The sequence below is a fragment of the Culex pipiens genome, chromosome 1 (assembly GCF_016801865.2).
Source record: "Culex pipiens pallens isolate TS chromosome 1, TS_CPP_V2, whole genome shotgun sequence".
In the NCBI taxonomy this organism is placed as follows: Eukaryota; Metazoa; Arthropoda; class Insecta; order Diptera; family Culicidae; genus Culex; species Culex pipiens.
Window position 1 is genome coordinate 50,145,471 of NC_068937.1, and position 21,009 is coordinate 50,166,479.

The window sequence follows — 21,009 nt, forward strand, 5'->3', positions numbered from 1 at the left end:
GATTTGCTGCCAAAAGCTCTTCTCAAATCAACTGTTGCATATTTTAGCCTTCTCTCCCCGCAGGAAAAAGAGTTGAGCTTTTCGCACCCCCCGCAGGGAGAGGTTGGAAAAACTTTTTCCCGCACAAACCGCGTCAAACGCGCGCGCATTTTCCGGGGCAATGTTTGGCTGCTGCTGGGGCTGGGTGGGGGTGTGAAATACTCGCACAACACTTCTTTTTATTGCTGGGTTGGATTCAGCATTCTTTATCGTTTTGTTGGGTGAGTTTTTTTTTCTCTGTGTTTGAAACAAGAAGATTTGTTTTTTCTGTGGCACCTTCGGAGTGGAAAGTGTTGTTTTTGACACGAGAAGTGTTGGTAATTTACATTTTTTCAAAGGTTCAATAATATTTGTTGCTAAAGTGTTTTAAATTAGAAATTGAAAAAAAGAGATTGTACACCACCGATTTACGGATTGTTGTATTTATGATTATTGATCAATTGCGCACGCACACACACAGAGCACTTCGAAGCATTTTCGATTTTTAGCCGCCCACCACTCTCGTGCTTCACCTTAACAATGAATACAATCACTAAGAGTACGCGTGCTGAAAAAGTCTTCATTTTGCAACTATTATTATTTAATTCAAATAAAAAAACTTAAAGTTTACTCTCCAATTAACAAAAGAGTACTTCCACCATTTGTCCAGTTAGTACACAAAATCAAGAGAAGCAGAAAAAAAAGTACCACCCCAAAAGTGCTAAAAAAGTTTAAGAGTGCAAAATCTTTCGCTACAACTTGATCAGGGTGTTTTCCGTTCCAAAACACGCCAGGGCTAAAATTTTAAGGGATTGGAAGCTACTCTGCGTCCTTCTTTTATTCAAAGCCTCTCTCAGTCTCTTCATGTACAAACCAGGTGCCGGTTTGGAGGGGTAAAAGGAGAGCTTCTCCGTGCCGAGTTAAAGTTTGTAAATTAGTTATTGAATTATATTTGTTGGGTCGTCCACAGTTTTAGCAGAAGTTGTTTTTCAAGCAAGCAGCAGCAGCGTAAAAGACTGTTGGGAATTTCGTAATGAAACTTGTGTTTAGGACGAGGAAAGTAGTTTTGGAGCGAAAATGTCCAAGTTTGAATTGTTGGTAATAAGTGAAACGTTAAAAGTTTGAACTCTTTTGATGAGAGAGAAATTAGCGAGACTACTTCCGATGATGGTTTCTGTGGGTATTACCTGAAAGAAAGAAGAGTAACAAAATTATATTATATATTTAAAAACTACGGAAAAATATATTCATCATGCTCTAGAAGGCGCCTCCATAATAAAACCTTATTTACTTTATTTCAGTGGAGTCTCATGGTGTTTTACAATTCATAATCAAAACAGACTAAAGCTCACGTATGTGCGAAGAACCTGCATGCATAATTTAAAACTTTTACAAAATTTACATTTATTATGAGTAATTTCCTCCCTTTTTTACCTAACACCAAATTAAGAATTCCATTACCATAAGCAAACACTCACACGGTTCACTTTTCGATCGAACACGTGAAGCACCTCTTGGAGTAGAAAGAGCAAAAAAAAAAAATGAAAGCAGACTTTCAAGTAAATATTCTGATGAACGAAGTTCGCCATCGTATAAGACACCCCCGGCTTAAGGCTTCAGTCTACCCGTCATGATGGATTATCGCCGTTCCAGGGGAAAAAAGACAATCCCTATTTTGCCCATTGGAGGGTAAGGTGACTTTTATTGATAATTTTTAATTGGAAAAAAATCTTTGTTTATTATCAATTTTCGTAGCATTTCTATCTAGAAAATAAAATAAAAATCACTGAATTTGTTTATGACATTTTTTTAGACACCCCCTGAAAGCTTAGTGTCATCGACGTTCCCCGGGTGATTTTTCAACATCCCCGGAACTGGTCCCGTGGGAGAGTGGTGGATGAGAAGTGCACGACGCTTAAGGGCTGAAGGAACTGTGCCAGAAGTAGGAAAAGGATAATCAACTAAGGTCGAACATGTTTCAACGTTCGATAGTGTTTCCTGCGATAATGGGGTGCTGGAAGGGTTGTGCTCTTGTTCATTTATAAATTTATGGGTTTTTTGTTCACCTGAAAGTTTTTTTATCATCAAAAATTTTCCGACGTTTACACAAAACTAATCTTCATCAAAATACAACTAATACAGTTCAGAATCGATTATCCGAAGTCGTGGCAAAAGTTTCACCCGAATAATCGAATCACAAAAAATAATATTTTCCCTTATCTTAATTTGGGTCGTTGAGCCGTTATGCAACAATGCTCCAAAGTGATCCGGGAATTTGAAATCCAAGATGGCACTGAAGTAACAGACTATCCACCACTGTTTTTTTTCCTGATTTGCAAATTTGATGTTAGAACAACAAACATATTAAAAAAAAACAAAATAATAACTTCTATTATTTCTAGATCTTTTGAAGACCTTCGGATAGTCAAAATTTTGTTCAATTGTCCAAAGACATTGCACAGTGGTCCAGATCACAAAATTAAGTGGAAAATGGACTTTCCGAAAAATGGTGACGTTTTGGTGCTTTGGTATCTTCAGAGGAGTTGTTATAAATAGAAATTAACAACTTTTGGTTTGATTCAAAATTAGGGTGGTTTACGATTATAGTGATTTTGAAAATCTAACTTTTCGGGAATATTTTTGGATTTTTTAATGGAATTCTAGAAAATTGTTAGACTTGCCAATCCAAGCAATCTGCCGAAGACATCAAAATTTTATCTCGCGATGAACGCTTTTTACGTTTAGGGCACATTTAGAGATCTAAAAACAAACATTTGCATTTGTTGACAAGCCATTTTTTACTTAAATAAATGAAAATTTAAAATTTAAATAAATAAAAAAAATTAAGCGCCAGGTTGCATTCGAAAGGAAAGATCTAGTACACAGTAAATTTTTTTGTAAATTTGGAAGGTGTAATTTTGCACATGGGAATTTTACATCTTGAAAGGGGTACATCTTTTATGTCAGAAAAAATGTGTAATTTTACCTCTGAAAATGTGTAATTTTACCACTTTTCTGTTGTAATGTCGCTTTTTCAGTCTAAATTGAGGTAAAATTACATCATAAAAGAGGCAATATTCAACCTTCCAACATTACACCTTCCAAATTTACACAATTTTTTACTGTGTTGAGGTTAGAATGGTTAGAAAGGTTGAATATTATCTCTTTTATGATGTAATTTTACCTATATTTAGACTGAAAAAGAGACAATACACCAAAAAAGTGGTAAAGCTACACATTTTCAGAGGTTAAATAACACATTTTTCCTGACATAAAAGATGTACCCCTTCCCAGATGATATATAACCATGATTTATTTAACTGTGTGCTTCAAACGCTGAAGAAATCTCAGGCTTGTTTTTCTTTAAACTCGGGATATCTTCATTTGAAATTGTCTATTTTTTCACGGGAAAAATGTATGGGACCACCCTAAAGAAATTCGAAAATTGTTCTACTATAAGTTTTTCCATGTAATTTCGCCCGCTGAATCTGAATCTGCCCCCGAACTGTGCCGAAGTGTCAAAATATTGTTTTTCGGTTATTTTTTTTGTTTATGTATTTTACTAATGCTTGAAATTTGGCCTTTTTGAGATATTTAAGTTTTAATTCAATTTAATGTTTGTTTTTTAGAGTTCTAAAAGTGCCCCAAACATCACTTTTCTCTTAAACTAAACTCTGAATTGCTACATTCAAAATAGGATTTTGCTAGATAAAACGTTGGTGTCTTCGACAAAGTTGCTTGGACTGGCAAGTCTTACAACTAGAGCGTCCAATTTCCCTGGGATACAAAATTCCCGGAAAATGGAAAATTTTCAACCAATTTAACGGGAATTCCGAGGAATTGAATTCCGGGAATTCCCGGGAAATTCACAAACTTCCCGGGAAACGGGAAATATTTTTTTCGGGAAATCCCGGGAATTCCCGGGACGGGAAATTGGATAGATACTAACAATTTTCTAGAAGAAATCCCAAAAATTTTCCTGAAAAGCAAGATTTTTAAAATCACCATAATCGTGAACCACTCTCATTCTAAACCAAACCAAAAGTTGTCACTTTCCATTTGCAACAACTATTCTGAAGTTTTTTGTCCCTTAAATATTGTTGACAGAAGTTTAAAAAAAGGGGAGAAAAAACATTAAAATATTTTGTTTGTCATTATTTTAATGTTTTTGAAGCTGTTGCTAAAATTTCCTTCCTTCAAAATTGGCCCGAAAAATCAGAGAGCAAAAAAATATTTTCAAAAGACTTCAAATTTTTTACTAAATTTGGAGCTCAATTAGCTGGTACTGGTATATAATGCATTTACAACAACTTTTTAATTAAAATATTGAAATTCTGGCTTGTAATTACAGTTTTTTTGTCCCCTTTTGAAAAATGCCATTCATGCAAAAAAGAGTTGTTATGAGATAAAAGTAAATTTTGATGCAAATGGTGATGTTTTATGAATTCATGAAATTATGTCTTTCCCGAGATGTTCATTCTATTCACGAATTTTTTTTAGATGGTCAAATAACTAAAAAATATTTTATAGCTTTTTGATTGTTTTTATATACCCACGACTAATGGCGGTTTAAAACAATATACGCGAAAAGAGAAAAAATAAAATAAAATTGTGTTTATTGGAACTTTTAAAACATAATTTTAGATTTCCAATCTGTGGCCAGTAAAATTTTTTTAAAAAGCCTTAGTGTTGCCTTTTTGATTTACATCTTGAAAATAATCGTTGTTAAATGTGTTTTGAATAGTTTACAATCAATTGTAGAAATTTTGCAACGAAAATTGAAAATATTAGCATAAGGCGTGTTTGGGTAATTTAGACCAAGGGTCCTGATTGCTCCAAAAAGACTCAGTCACTCGCGATCACAAATCTAGCGCGACGAAAAACTGCTCGGATGTATTCCTACCATTTGTCACATCCACACCAATCGCTAGTGAACACTCTCTCTTTGCTCTCCTTCTCACTCCAATCGGTTAGTACAGCGAATGGTTCATAGAGACCGATTTCGTTGAGTCACTCAAAGCTGACTGAACATAGTTTGTGATTGGTCTTGCTTTGATCAATTAAGAAATTACTTTAAATCAATTATATCAATAATATTTAGCAATTTTGTTGTTAACACAATATCAATGACACATTTGGTAGCAATTTTCACCACTAGCGCCGCGCTAGTATTTTTTTTAAAGGCTCTCTCGTCTTAAAGCATATTCGTGTGTGACTCGGGTTGACGGACGGAGCAGGAAAAGTAATTCACGAAGTATTTGTTTCGCTGAGCGAAGCGATTGAGCAAGATGCAGCGTGTCGTGTTCGCTCGCGAATGGTTGCGCGCTCCAGTCGGCAAAGATTCGTTCAGTGATGAGTGAGTGATTTCTGATTTTTAAACTGAAAAACAAGACCTTTGATTTAGACAACATTATATTGTAAGCATTTCAAAGGAAAGAGGATTTCCCTACAAAAAGTGATTTTTTGATAATTTTGTATGGATTTTTTTCTAACCACGAGTACCCTACAGGAGGCCAATTCAACGAGTGGGAACTTTTCCCCCTGTGGACCCTTGACATTCCATCAAAAGCCAGCAGCAGCTGCAACCGGTTCGCAGTCATCCGATCCCGACCGACTTCCCACCGCATCAAATTTCATGGCCGCGCGCGCGTTGATCCACGAAATCGATATTGTATATGAACAGGCCAGGACACACGTTCCAATGCCTCTTCACGGTTTGAACCCTCAAGTGCTCGAGTTAATGTTTAGTTCTGGAATATCCTTCCATTAATTCATTAAAATTTGAGTTGTTGGAATTATTGAACAATTTTAAATTTCAAATAAATTGTTTAGAACTATTTTTTTTTTAAATAAATATACGTTCTCTAGAGGGTTAATACACCCCGTATGGAACGCAGAGTTTTCTCCAGTCATGGAAAAACTGTGAGGTACACATACACGCTTCACACAAACACACACACAGGTACGCGATGCGCAACGCCCACCTCATAAAAGGTGCAAATTCGTTTATGCAACCTTATGCAGCAAAACATGCCTCTTCTTGGAACGACGACGACCTGCAGGCAGACAGGACAGCATCAGACCACACCGAGCCCAGGTGTTCCCATGCGTCACCGGGTACGAAAGGTCGTGGCGTGCCCTGAAGGCCATACCGCACAGCAGCCGGGGAGCCCTGGCCTTTTTTGCATACACTGTTGCAGCACGAGGACATTCTTTTTTGCAACGTGCCTGGTGCCAACGGCGTTGCCGTTGTGCTATTTTGTTGCAAGTTTTGCTCGAAAGAAAACAAAGATTTTTTTCAAACGCAAAGCAGTCCTTGACTTGTTAACTCGAACGTCAATCTCGTCACGATGTCGGTCCCGTCGGAGCAGATCCTCAATGAGCAGCCGCTCTACACGCCACCCCAGGTCTACCGGGAGCTGCTGCACTCGGCCCGGGAGGCCGATCGGCGCCACATCAGCGGCGTTGACCAGTCCATCCTGGAGGCCGACTACGGTGATGTCCAGTTCGAGTCGTTCGTGGACGACTACCAGGACGATGACTACGGGGACATTCTGGAGAGTGCGATGCCCAGCGGGTACCGGTATCGGGTTCCGGCGGAGGATAGCGTAGACCTGGAGGCGGTTCTTCAGGAAGGTGCCATCGATTGGGACGCACCGGTTGCGGCACTGGAGAGCTCGCGACTTTCGGCGGTTTCCGGCATGTCGATTCCGCTGGACGAGGGTGAACTGTTGGAGGATTCGTACTTTCCCGGATATCTGGACGACGCCGTCAATGGGAAGGTTCCCGTTATGGAAGGGATGACCCTGCTGGAGGCGTTCGACCGTCGAGCGGAACACGAGTTGAAGCAGGTTCGCGAGCGACTTGGTCTTTCGCACACGTCCCGGGTGTCCGAGGCGGATGTCTCCCGGATGTCCGAGCCCGGAATGGACACATCGGTGCGTGAGGAGGATATCATGGCAGCGATTGTGGGCGTGCGTATCGACCAGAAGATTCGCAACCTGACCGAGTCGGGACTGACCAAGGCGATCGACGGGCTGATGAACGTGGAGTTTATGCACGAGTTCAACGTCAAGTACGAAGTCATGCAGCGGATGAGCCGCCAGGTCGTGGGCCAGTTGGTGCCGGAAAAGGACAAGGAGGAGAGTGCTGTCGCAGCGGGCAGTCCTATTGGGAAGAAGTATCCGAAATTTGACGTGGTAAATGTTGGCGATGAAGAATCGGGACGTCCGCTGGAGATTGTGACCTATATTGGATCTACGAGAAGCATGACTTGATCAGCGAACATGTTTTTTGAAACATAACTCTAGGGAATTTAATAAATTATGCAAAATATCTTTTTTTCTATTCATTGTCAAAATTCAACGATGTCACAAGATGATACCACACCGACGACCTGCCGTGGCCCAGTACCTAGTGCCACTAATGGAATGTCCTCCGGAATGGAACGCGGACAGTAACCTGTGCGGCGGCGTCTCCCTCAACAAGCGTGTGGTCTCCGCATGTGGTCCGAAAAGCGATGAAATTTGTAATCTTTGGGGTTGGGCATGGCGGCTATCGTGACAGAATGGGATTTTTTGTTGGGTGGAAGATATTTTCTGCTCAACCCAGATTTTTTAGGGGGGAATTTCGGTGGTGGCATGCTGGATCATGTAAGGATGAATTTTTAAAAGGTGCTAAAATTGTTTCGTCAATGTCACTCATATGAAAGCCGCCATTTTCTTTGACAAATTTGACAGAAGCCAAATTTACATTAAGAATATGTCTAAGAAAAGCTCTTTGCACCGAAATTCGAAACGGTGCTCTTTGTACGACAGCTTATCTCTTTACCTCTGAGTCAAAAAGACTTGATGGTAGTCATGAGACATAACTTAACCATGCTCGTCGTTGCACTCTTTACAATTTGTTTGTGTATTTGTTGCATATAGGGGAAATATACCCTTTCTAATCCTATCTAACTCCTATCTTCGCTATTTGGAGAGTTTGATGTTCGATTCAAGCTCCGAAAATACTATTCAGGCCATAAACTTACCAGCAACAGCATCGCCTCGAGTAAGCACGCAAATTCATGCCGTTTACTGGCCAAAAAGATCAAATCAAATGCCCTTTTGATTATAATTTCTATTTTGCGAGACCATTTCTCAGCATTTTGATTGCAAACACATCCACATGCAAGATGAGAGCTTAACCGCTTAACGAAAGTCGCCATCAATTTCTTTTCACTTGCGCTTATGTTTTCATAGCGCTTAAGATATGAAATTACTTCCAACTACCGGCAACATGTTCATTTGAACGTGGCTTAGCCACTAACTTGAAAAATTATCCCGAAACATGTAATTATTTAGCAAGCGCTCTCGAAAAAACAAACCCGCCAAGTCACTTGACGTTTGTACCTATTCCAATCGAAGGCTGAAGAAAACCGAGCGAGAGGTGAAGGCAAATAAAGAACAATGGGGCTGGTCACTAACACCACCAGCAGCGCCTGTTGGAGCGAGCCAGTGATGCCAGGAAACATTCTCTATAAGACACAAAAGAGCGCTGGAAGAAAAAAGAACTCAGCCGAAAATAGAAAAATGGGCGGGGCCCAGTGCATTCTCGTCAGATTAGATTTTGTTTAAATGCTTCTAAAAATGGAATAGAATAACTTTAAGTAAAAGTTAAATTAAACAGAAAGGTTCACAAAAAAGTTGCTCTACTGGTTGGTGTACTTGGTTATAGTATATTTCATGGAACACTCCAGATTATCCAGCATCATTCAAACAAGACCGCTTATTAGGCTAAAAATGGGTATATTTCCCCTATGTGCACTGTCAAAATGAAAAAAAAATCTGAAAAATTGCCAATCAAAACGTGAGCTTAAATCTAATAAATATTTCATAAAGATTGATTAATAACTGTCATCACAAAAAAAAACCAATCGAAAATCCCAGCCGCTCATGAAAAATGAGATGTCAAACGCGTTGGCACATTCATTTCCTAAACAAATATTTATCCCATAATTTAATAGACCGAAACGACACGCACTTCGTCATTTCTCTTTTTTTCTCTGCCAACCAATATCGAATGATTGATCAGCAAGGACGAGCGCGCCAGCCAGCATGTGGTGAAATGTGTGTGCCGGCACACATATTCCGCCTTCATGGGTGGTTGGAAATATGAGATTTCGTTTCACAGGGTTTCGCCGAAAAAGCACTCACTTTTGATGGCGCTCGGTCACGGAACTTGCCGGCAGAGACGCATCGAGCTCTACAGGCTCAATAAAAACTCCTTACCTGCTCTGTATGGTAGAACAGAGCTAAGCTCTGTATGCAGCGAACAGAGCCAGCTCTGTATGGGGAAAAATAATATTGATTTGCGTATATCTCAAAAACGATAAGTTTTAGAAAGTTGACATGTTCTAGAAAGTTGCTGGTACCAAAAGGTTCTATATTATTGTCTCAGACGTCATTACAATTTGGTTGATTTTAGTTGTGTAAAACAAGAAAAAACTATTTATTTTCTAAGATACAAGGTATAGAATATTTTTGTTTTCGACAAAGTTGCTCAACTACCAAAAATGAACAACTCTCTCGAAGACACCAAAGCTCTATCTTCAATAGATACCGAAATAAAAAAATAAAAACTATTTTTATAATAAATACTGCTTGCGACAAACACAAAGCGACAGCGTCGTAGTCACAGGTAATATAAGGCATGTTTGGTAGAAATCGTCTGAAGTGAAAACTAGTATAGCAGAGTGTTCATAGAGAGTTTTTATGTTAAATGCTCTCGTCTGGATGGTTGAAAGAAATTTCAGATAAAATTATACAAATTTATAAAATTATATTCTTTTTATTGTACTGGTAAGTAATTAAGATTAGAAACAACAAAATTATTGCACAGCTATTTTTATGTTTGTCTTGACAAAACAAATGTTTAACAAAATTACAAGTTTTGTACAACAAATTAAGATAAAAAAACAATTTCAAATACGCAAGTTAAAAAAATAAAAACTAAATCCTCTAACAATTATTTTAATTTTATAAAAAGAAAATCAGTTAACATAAGTTTAACCTTATAAAGATTTCAGGAAACTTTTCTTTTTTATTTAATTCAACAGAAAAAAACTATATTTTTCAAGCAAGATAACCATAAGAAAGTTTTATGCTCTAAATAATCTCTATGATATTTTTTTACATTTTGTCACCTTTTTTAAATAAAATAAGAAAATGAAATTAAATAGCAAAAACCATTTTTTCTTTATTTCTCAAGCCAGGAAATCAGTGAAGAGTTTCAAGCTCTAAATGCTCTCTATGGAAATTTGCCATTTTATTACCTGTATTCAAAATATTTTTTATTTTTCAAACAAAGGAAAGCAGTGAAGAGATTTTAGCTCTAAATGCTCTCTCTATGGAAATTTGCCATTTTATTACCTGTATTCTAAATATTTTTTTATTTTTCAAATAAAGGAAAGCAGTGAAGAGTTTTTAGCTCTAATGCTCTCTATGTAAATTTGCCATTTTATTACCTGTATTCTAAATATTTTTTTATTTTTCAAACAAAGGAAAGCTAAATATTTTTTTTATTTTTCAAATAAAGGAAAGCAGTGAATAGTTTTTAGCTCTAAATGCTCTATCTATGGAAATTTGCCATTTTATTACCTGTATTCTAAATATTTTTTTATTTTTCAAATAAAGGAAAGCAGTGAAGAGTTTTTAGCTCTAATGCTCTCTATGGAAATTTGCCATTTTATTACCTGTATTCTAAATATTTTTTTATTTTTCAAACAAAGGAAAGCTAAATATTTTTTTTTATTTTTCAAATAAAGGAAAGCAGTGAATAGTTTTTAGCTCTAAATGCTCTCTCTATGGAAATTTGCCATTTTATTACCTGTATTCTAAATATTTTTTTATTTTTCAAATAAAGGAAAGCAGTGAAGAGTTTTTAGCTCTAATGCTCTCTATGGACATTTGTCATTTTATTACCTGTATTCTAAATATTGTTTTATTTTTCAAACAAAGGAAAGCAGTGAAGAGTTTTTAGCTCTAAATCAGGCCTGCCCAACCTTTTCGGCTCAATTTTCACATTTTTGATCGTCAAAATTACAATTGTTATTTTTTTCATGGTTTCTTTGATGGAATCGGTTCTCAGATGACCAGTGAACATAACTTTTCCAAAAGTTTGAAAAAATATTTATACAAGTCGTTTCTATCTACATTTTACGTCAAAAATCAATCCGGCCCGCGGGCCGGACCAATTTTTCATTTAAAACTTACATAAAAACGACCTGCAAAAATATTTTTTCAAACTTTTATCAAAGTTATGTTCACTGGTCATCTAAGAACCGATTCCATCTAAGAAACCATGAAAAAATAACAATTGTAATTTTGACGATCAAAAATGTGAAAATTGAGCCAAAAAGGTTGGGCAGGCCTGCTCTAAATGCTCTCTATGGAAATTTGCCATTTTATTACATGTATTCTATTTTTTTCAGGAAATCAGTGAAGAGTTTTTTGTTCTAAATGCTCTTTATAGAAATTTTGCTATTTTTTTTCTCACTACAAGATTTTATTAACATCAATTGAGTTGAATAATGTAATTAAATTTAAGTTGGACAAAATAATCGATAATATATTTTATTGTCGATTATGTTTTTACTAAATTTCCATAGAGAGCATTTAGTGCTAAAAACTCTTCACTGCTTTCCTTTGTTTGAAAAATAAAAAATATTTAGAATACAGGTAATAAAATGGCAAATTTCCATAGAGAGCATTTAGAGCTTGAAACTCTTCACTGATTTCCTGGCTTGAGAAATAAAGAAAAAATGGTTTTTGCTATTTAATTTCATTTTCTTATTTTATTTAAAAAAAGGTGACAAAATGTAAAAAAATATCAAAGAGATTATTTAGAGCATAAAACTTTCTTATGGTTATCTTGCTTGAAAAATATAGTTTTTTCTGTTGAATTAAATAAAAAAGAAAAGTTTCCTGAAATCTTTATAAGGTTAAACTTATGTTAACTGATTTTCTTTTTATAAAATTAAAATAATTGTTAGAAGATTTAGTTTTTATTTTTTAACTTGCGTATTTGAAATTGTTTTTTATCTTAATTTGTTGTACAAAACTTGTAATTTTGTTAAACATTTGTTTTGTCAAGACAAACATAAAAATAGCTGTGCAATAATTTTGTTGTTTCTAATCTTAATTACTTACCAGTACAATAAAAAGAATATAATTTTATAAATTTGTATAATTTTATCTGAAATTTCTTTCAACCATCCAGACGAGAGCATTTAACATAAAAACTCTCTATGAACACTCTGCTATACTAGTTTTCACTTCAGACGATCTCTACCAAACATGCCTCATATTACCTGTGCCTACGATGCGGTCGCTTTGTGTTTGTCGCAAGCAGTATTTATTATAAAAATAGTTTTTATTTTTTATTTCGGTATCTATTGAAGATAGAGCTTTGGTGTCTTCGAGAGAGTTGTTCATTTTTGGTAGTTGAGCAACTTTGTCGAAAACAAAAATATTCTATACCTTGTATCTTAGAAAATAAATAGTTTTTTCTTGTTTTGCACAACTAAAATCAACCAAATTGTAATGACGTCTGAGACAATAATATAGAACCTTTTGGTACCAGCAACTTTCTAGAACATGTCAACTTTCTAAAACTTATCGTTTTTGAGATATATGCAAATCAATATTATTTTTCCCCATACAGAGCTGGCTCTGTTCGCTGCATACAGAGCTTAGCTCTGTTCTACCATACAGAGCAGGTAAGGAGTTTTTATTGAGCCTGTAGAGCTCGATGCGTCTCTGCTTGCCGGTCGCTGACGAGTGGGAGCTTTTGCCTGTAATGATATTAGTGTGCACTAGTGCTGGGAGTGTGGAGGAGGGAAAATGCAGTTTTCCAAAGGGAGTGCTCATCAAATATGCATTGGTATTGATGCATTCTAATAGATTTAAGCTGCCTTTGAATGATTTTTGGTAAAAACTGAAAGATATTTACATAAAACGTGGACAAAATATTGTAGAACTGATAGCCATGGCTTCTTAAGCTTTGAACACTATGGTGAAGCTTGCACACCGTCAACTGGGGCAAATCAGGACTACAGTCAGGGACAGTTTTTAGAGTACTGAACAGTGCTTACGAAATTCAGACTTTGTTTGTTATAAGAGACAGAACACTACAATCGTCTTTGCCACGACAATCTGATTTTTACATTCTATGTACTTTCGTTCGTTTCACATACAATCGAATGAGTCCTACGCAAAGTAACTCACACAATCACTTCCCTCTGAAAAAAAATCGCTCAGAGAACGGTCTTTTGACATTTTACCGAGATTCCGATCATCTCTCCAAATAACGAAGTTGACTTTATAGCTGTCGGCCACCATTGCTAGTACCAACCACTAGTGTCTTCCTTTTAACTACAAGAACTTCGCCACACTGGGCTCCTAAGTGTTTGAGTACGGTACGGAGCGACGGTGCCTGCCCATATATACATTTAGAATTTATAGAGCGCCCGCCGCGGGATTCGAACCAGCAACCTCTGGATTGTGAGACCAGTGCGCGGTCCGATTGATCCACACGGGCGGGACCCGTACAAGCTCCATACAATTTTGGCAGCAATATGGGACCATCCATAAACCACGTAGACAACTTAGGGTAGGGGGGTCAGCGATTGTCCACGCTCCATACAAAAAAAATCGTTTTGTATGGAAATTGTCCACGAAAGGGGGGGGAGGGGGGGGGGGGTTCTGAGATTTCAAAAAAGTGCCCACGTGGATTAAACAGACATTTAAATAGACTCATTAATTTTTAAAAATTTTGATGTGTTTCGGGGACTCCGCTACTTTTGAATCATACAGAAGGTACGATCAAAAACTTTGCCGCCGCGCTATGATTTTGCGAAAAATGTTTTTGCCTTCCTCATTGAAATAAGGCTATAATCCTGCTCTAAAATTGAACTTTTTATTTAAACCTCGAAAACCCACCTTGAAATATACATATCGATTCAGAATCGAAAACTGAACAAATGTATGTGTGTATGTGACCACTAATGTCACTCAGTTTTCTCAGCACTGGTGAACCGATTTTGACCAAACCAGTTGCATTCGACTTGGTTTAGGGTCCTATACGATGCTATTGAATTGTTTAAAGTTTCGATAAGTAGTTCAAAAGTTATGTATAAAAAAAATGTGTTTTCGCATATTTTCGGAAGTTGAATAAATGGCAGTAAACTGAACCAAACATCATCATGCTATACATCGTTAGTTAGGTAATTGAAAGACCTTCCCAACGAGTCCAAAACATTGGTAATCTGGCAACCCTGTCTCGAGTTATAACCACTTAAGTGATATTTATGTACTTTTTTGTAGCCGGATCTCACTTAAATGTATGTAAACAATGTCCGGATCCATTTTCCGACCCATCGTTGGTAAGATAATCGAAAGACCTTTTCAACGAGTCTAAAACATTGAAGATCTGACAACCCTGTCTCAAGCTATGACCACTTGTGATGCCACTTATGAGTCCTTGAGTGATATGTGTGTTTTTTTTTTTGTATTCCGGAACATAACGAAATTAGACGAAATTTGTGTCCAAACCCATCATATCACATATCACCCATTGTTGGAAAAGAGTGAGGAAGGCACCAACCACATAGGTGGATTAAGTTAGTATTCTGGGCCAAATGTTGAATGTGTCCAGTTGATTCACTCGATTAATTTAGCAACCACAAACTCTGTTCCTAACCTGTCTCGTTAGTGTCACTGGTCGGCATTTGTACTCCCAATCCATAGGTCATCAGTTCGAATCACGGGGTGGATGGGAGCTTATAGGTGAAAAACGAGATTTGGAATGTCTCACCGTTTAAGAACCTTACAATAGAGAACGCCAAGGTAATGCGAACGAATTGATGTGAAAATTACGATGCTACTAAAAGGCTTTATCAATTTAGATAAATGGAATAGTTTAGAAATTATTGGTTTTAAAGAAATAGAGCAAATTATGTTTGATTCTTAGTTATCTTAGTTTTTATTTTTCATTAACTTTTAATAAATCACTCAAATGCTTTCAAACTCCATGCATCTCCAATTCTTCCAACTTGCTACAGCAAATTTCAAAAGCCCCAAACTGCTCTAACTCTTTTCCCTCATAATGTTCACTCATTCCGAGTGGAAGCAAGAAAACCCAAATCACTACACCCAGCATCCGATATCACTCACACGAGTGGATAAATTTCCACCCTACTTCTTCAAGAAGTGGAAAGCAACACACGCGTGAAGAAAACTTCCACAAAACTTGTCCCGAAAAAAATAAACGTTCCAACACAACTACTGAAACGGTCCCAAAAGTAGATTTTCCTGTTGAGGTTGCTCCTTTTCTTTCCCATTTTGTCTTGTTTTGTTCCCCCCACTCCCTTTCCTCCCCATCTTGAGTAACAACAAAGGGGGGAACGATAAGAAAGGAGTCCCCGTTACTTCTTGTTATTCTTCGCCAGACGGAGCGGAAATGGTTCTTCTTCTTTTTCTGTGGAAGCTTTTGTCTGTCAAAAATAACAAACCCTTTTTCCGTCGGAACGGTACCGGATGCTGGAGTACACTTCAAACGAGGTTTTTTTGTTAGCTTTTTCTGACTTTGCAGTGAAAAATATGAAGAAAGCCAAATTTAAGGAAAAGAGTGAAAATATGGTCCATTTGAAAAAAAAATTACTAAATTGAAAAGGCAGAAGTCAAAATGCTTTTATTCTTTACTTGAGTTCAACAGCCTATTTAATTCCAATGATCAAATGTGAAAGGGTTTATATTGATGGATTTTGACATATTCTGTTATTTGAAAACGATTATCTTACTTATAGTTGACTTTAAAATAATTAACAATCTTTTTTTTTTTTAAATAATTGATTTGATTTCTTTATTGAACTTAAGCATAACTTTCAGCAAATTTGTTGTTTTTTTCAGAACATTCTGTTAAATAAAATAAAGTGGTTTTAATTTATTCAACTTCAACAAATAACACACTTTAAAACCAACGTACGACATCAGTGTCGTTGCAAAGGCAGCCTACTGTAAATAACTAACCCCAGAGAGGCTTAACTTGGAAAAAGCCGCAACATTACTTACTAACAAGTAACCACAGAAAGTGTGCCACACGTGGAAGAAAGGTGAAACACTCACACAATCACCCTCACACACTTTATTTACAGCACAAAATGAGTGTACCATTTTGAAAATGTGCCCACATTTGTTGGAAAACGTACCGTAAAGTTTATTGCCACCCACCGGGTCACCTCAATGATGGTGGTGGTGTGTACTGTACACGTGCCCCCGACCAAGTTGGGACACGTGGTAGTGACACCAGCAGAAAGGGCAAGGGTACTACCTCCTCCACTGCCCATAATTGAAAATTCGGCTATTATGCCAAATCAAGTATTCCGAGAAAAACGCGTTTTAGTGTTTGTGACAAAATCTCCGTCAAGGCAATTTCCCATAAGAGTGGCATATTAGCCGTTTGGTTTTTCGCATCGGCAGCCAAGTCTAAGCACTATTTCAGTAAAATTCAAGTTCCAGAAGATGCGTTGGAACATCCTCTACCACCTGGTGCTAATATCTCGTTTTTGCCAAAAGTGGATATTAGCCGTTTTTTCAATGGTGGGCAGTCCATCGTACTTTACTGTTGTTGTCACACATAAAAACCAGGATTCACCATTATCTGTTGGATAACATTGTCTGTGTTTTCTTAGAATAAGATAATTTAAGGATTTATTAATACATATTCTTATGTTTTTGAAAAAAAAATCTTGCTGTGAACAAATTTTAATAGAGATTTATGTTAATTATGAGAGTGGTTCTGTAGTTTTGAGTGCTTGTTTTTTCGTGATAATTTTCGTCTCTTTTGTGTCGCTGTTTGTGTGCATGGGGTGATTGGTCATAATAATTGAATAATGCCATCATAAGTGCACTGCCGCTCTAATCGAGTCCGTCCCATATGTAAAAACAGCAAGCCGAGAAAAACGCATGTCAATGTTGTCCCGCCCATAAGGCTACGTGTTAGAATTTCACGAAACAGTGGATTTTCTACGGTTTTCTAGAACAAAGTACTAAATTTTATTGGTTTTTCTGTTAGTTTACATGATTTCGAGCCAAACTGCATCATTACCTCAAAATTGACGAAATTACATATGGGACGGACTAGCTTCAAGCGGCAGTGCAGTGCTTCTGGGGACGCACAGTCCTGTTTTTTAGCGATAATTTTCGTCGTAAATGATCGTAAAAATTTATTCCAACTGGCAGTTTTAGTATTAACTCATCAAACTATCGATTTTATGAAGAGTAAAGCGTCATTTATTTACTATTTTTGAAATTTGCTCGCATTATCTAAATTGTAAAAGCAGTAAGAATATTCTGATAAGTCCAGCCCATAGCACTACTGCTCGGCTGGCACGCGTTCTATAAAAATACCATTTTAAATACATAATCAAGTATCTATCTTTCCGCAGCCGGCTGCCTAAGATTTAAAATTTTCAACCGATAAATCCTGACCTCATACCCATCTACTAACCCCCTCAAAACTAATGTGATACTTTGTCGGAGATGCAGTCGATTAGACGGTCTCTATCACTCAAGTATCGGATTAACATTCCCATCCACTTCCCCGTGACCCTACCACTGGTCGTGGCCGGCGCCGGTATTGATCAGCATGATAGGGGCCTTTGAGAAGTTGCGAAAGATAGCTCCCACTCATCTTCCACGGCTCGTGGATGTAACTTCTGGAGGTCCTGGTCAATAACGGAGTAGCAACTTCGGGTGGGCACCTATGCTTATGCTTATGCTTATGTTTCGAGATTTGGATGAAAATTTGTGCATGTCAATCCATCCTTTTGTCAAAAGTAGCCATTATGTATCATGTTTTTTCATGTAAATGATCGAAAATCTGTGTCGTGAGAAGGGATTTTTTTGATCGATTCGAAGTCTTCGACACAGTTATAGGTTATGGGCGGACTTTTCAGAAAAAAGGTACGCGGATGAATCCCTTTTTGCCTTCTTTTTAATTTACTTTTTAATTTGAACTCCTAGACTCACCTTCATTTATACTTTTTGACTCAGTATCAAATTAATTGAGTTATTTAAAAACTATTTAGACGACTACAAAAAGGGTGAACTTAACCTCAAATGGCCAAATCTGATCAACACGAAAAATCCGTGTAGAGTGTTGTCATTTTCTTTAAAGGCGGTGTGTGTATTTTCTAGGTTGCGGAGATATGCATTTTTGAAAAAGAAGATTTTTAGTTAAAATCGAAAATATAGTCAAACAAAATTTCGAAAATTATTTTCAAGAGACTAGCAATCGATCATGCCCAAAATTATATCGTCCAACTTCAACTGCCCTGTTTTTGTCACGAAATTTTCAGTATCAAGCAGGGATGGAATAATCGCAAATAAATCATTTTCGCTTGCGAGTTTTCTTCACCCGCGAAAGAGAGAGGAGGCAAATCACGCAAAAGGAAAATCGCTCCCGAACTTCTCCAAGAAAATCAATCTGTTGATGATTTTTTGTAAATTTCTTGTCAGCACCACTTAAAATTATTTATTTCGCTTTGTTTACAAACATTGTCCATCTACAAAAAGTGACAGGTAATTTTTCGACGTGTAACGTTACAATTGTAAGTGTAGTAGTAAAAAGATGTTCCGCCGAATAATCAAGATAATGATTTTTTTAGATTCCTTTTACCGATCTTTCGTGCGCGAGAGAGGAGAACCATGTTCCCTTCGGATTCTACACATTCACAATCATCCTCCCGCAACAGAACGTAGCCACAAAAGCAGTCGCAAAATTAAATTTGCCAACGCAGTTTAACGGGACGGAATACGTGGTCGGTTCCCAATCCCCTCTCGCGTTTTTAATTACGTTTTTTGAGAAAATATGCTCCTGCTGGCAATCGCAAAAAAAGGAAGAAAACTCACAAGCAATAGTGGCACCGTAGGCAAGTTATAGGCTTAAGCTTTTAAGTGTATTTTTTCGTTTTTTTACTGGATGAAGGTATAGGATTTGCCTTTGAATCTGACGGCACATCAATCTTCGTAATCGAAATTTTTCTTCAAGAAAAACTCTTCAGAAAATTCTTCAAAAAACATCAGCGATCGATTTTTGATGCCATATCGATTAAAGATGATAATCTTCAATCGCCAAATTTTGAGGAATAATTTGTCCAAGAGATCGCGTGATTTTCGTGTGTGGTAAAAATGTGCTCAATTTTGCGATAAGAGGTTTCTCAGAGCACATAACACCAATTTATGTTCTTTTCGTCCAATTGAAAGGTTATGTGCTGAATCGGAAGCAGTTATAGACAAAATTTGGTTTTTTGTTTTTATTTTGACTAGCATTTTTTTTTATAAATGATCAGTCAATAATTGATATTTTCAAATCGAATGTGTATCTGAAAAATGCATTTTTGATTTCTACAACATCCCAATTTTTCATCTTTTTTTAATAGTTGGGCTTAAAACATTACAGCTGTTAGATTAATTTACTGCGAGGGAAAAATCCCTTATGAAAATTTTATTAAAGTTTACAATCGAATATGAAATAACATCTCATGAAGTTGTCATATTTTTTGCTAAATTTGTATGACCATTATTAATTTTTTTTTCGTTTAATGACCACTAACGTATATTTTTTCATTGATAAATGGTTCGTAATTTTTTAACATATTGAAATCCCTTTTGGGATGTTTTAAATGAAAAATAGTTGTGAGGCAACTGATGTGTAATTGCTCTTATAATGTATGAGATTTTTGTCATATATTTTTCATCTTAATTATTCATAAACCTTCTGTTTAACAAAATAAGCCTCCTAAATCTCACAGAATTAATTTCCAACAATACAAAAATAACAATCCCCCGTTTTCGAGCCGTTGAAAAGCGCCAATTATTCCGAGCTCAGCTTTTTCCCGGAAAAAAACCCAGCATAAGCTTTCCCAACCGTGTGTGGCGGGGTGCAGAAAAACGGCAAGCTCCACCGAAACGTGATTCCTTCTTATCTTGTTAGCCATCGCCATCGTCGTCGTCGTCGCCGGTTGGTTTTGTTTCGTTGGTTGGTGACTTTTCATTAGTGCGCCACGTGCCGCGTGTGCTTTTCCGGTGTCTTGAGCATTGAGCAGGAGTGGTATTAACCCTGGTGCATATGGATTGAGAAAATCAAATTTCCAGAAAAAAATATTTCAAATGATGTTGCATTTGGCTAGATCCTTAAAATTTTCAAAAAGCTGTCATTTTTGCAGACAATAAAAAAAAGACTCACAGAAAAAATAATTTTAAAATTAAAAAATAACAGAACAGGGTTGAAAGAGATGTAGAGTGCTGCGAAGGGGAGCATGAATGAGAGATAGCGCAAAAGGAGTGCTGAATTTTCCGCCCATTTTCACACGACGATGACAACCCCAAGACGGCGATGGTGTCGCCAGAGTGAAACAGAGCGGAAACACCGGTAAGGATAGAATCAGCCAGCCACCCCCGCTTTTCCCCACCCCCTTCTCCCAGACGGGTGGATTAATTGTATATAATTTCTTGCTCCATTGCTGATGAAAAGTAAACTTCCGGGAAAACTCGTTTGGAGCTGCGAATGTGAGTGAGTTTGTTTTTTCTTTATTAGTGAGAGAGAGATTGCGTTTTTTGCTTGTTTAGGACTCTTGGAGCAATTTAAGGTTTATGGTTGGGAAAGAGTGTTATTTTACAGCCTTTTTATGGTTTAAGGTATAAAGAAATACAGCTCTACAAATTTTATGATAATTGATGTTAATTAGGGTATTTGCACAGAAACTGGTAAAGTAATCAATAAGGATCTGAAAAGTTAAAAAAATATTTCTTATTGCATGATGAAGCACATTTTAAAATGCATGACAAAATATTACATAGAATAAAACAATAAAAAAATTAAACAATTAAACAATTAAACAATTAAACAATTAAACAATTAAACAATTAAACAATTAAACAATTAAAC

General features: G+C 36.7%; 2 protein-coding genes across 3 annotated transcripts in view; one reads left to right on the plus strand and one right to left on the minus strand.

Annotated features, from left to right (window-relative positions):
* The window catches only part of LOC120432624 (heparan sulfate glucosamine 3-O-sulfotransferase 6), a 158,640-nt gene that overhangs the window by 61,417 nt on the left and 76,214 nt on the right, over nt 1-21,009 (minus strand). The window lies entirely within an intron of this gene.
* Nucleotides 6,327-7,355, plus strand: LOC128092679 (uncharacterized). The gene has a single exon (XM_052707033.1). The coding sequence runs from the start codon at nt 6,369-6,371 to the stop codon at nt 7,293-7,295; it is 927 nt and encodes a 308-aa protein (XP_052562993.1). The 5' UTR covers nt 6,327-6,368; the 3' UTR covers nt 7,296-7,355.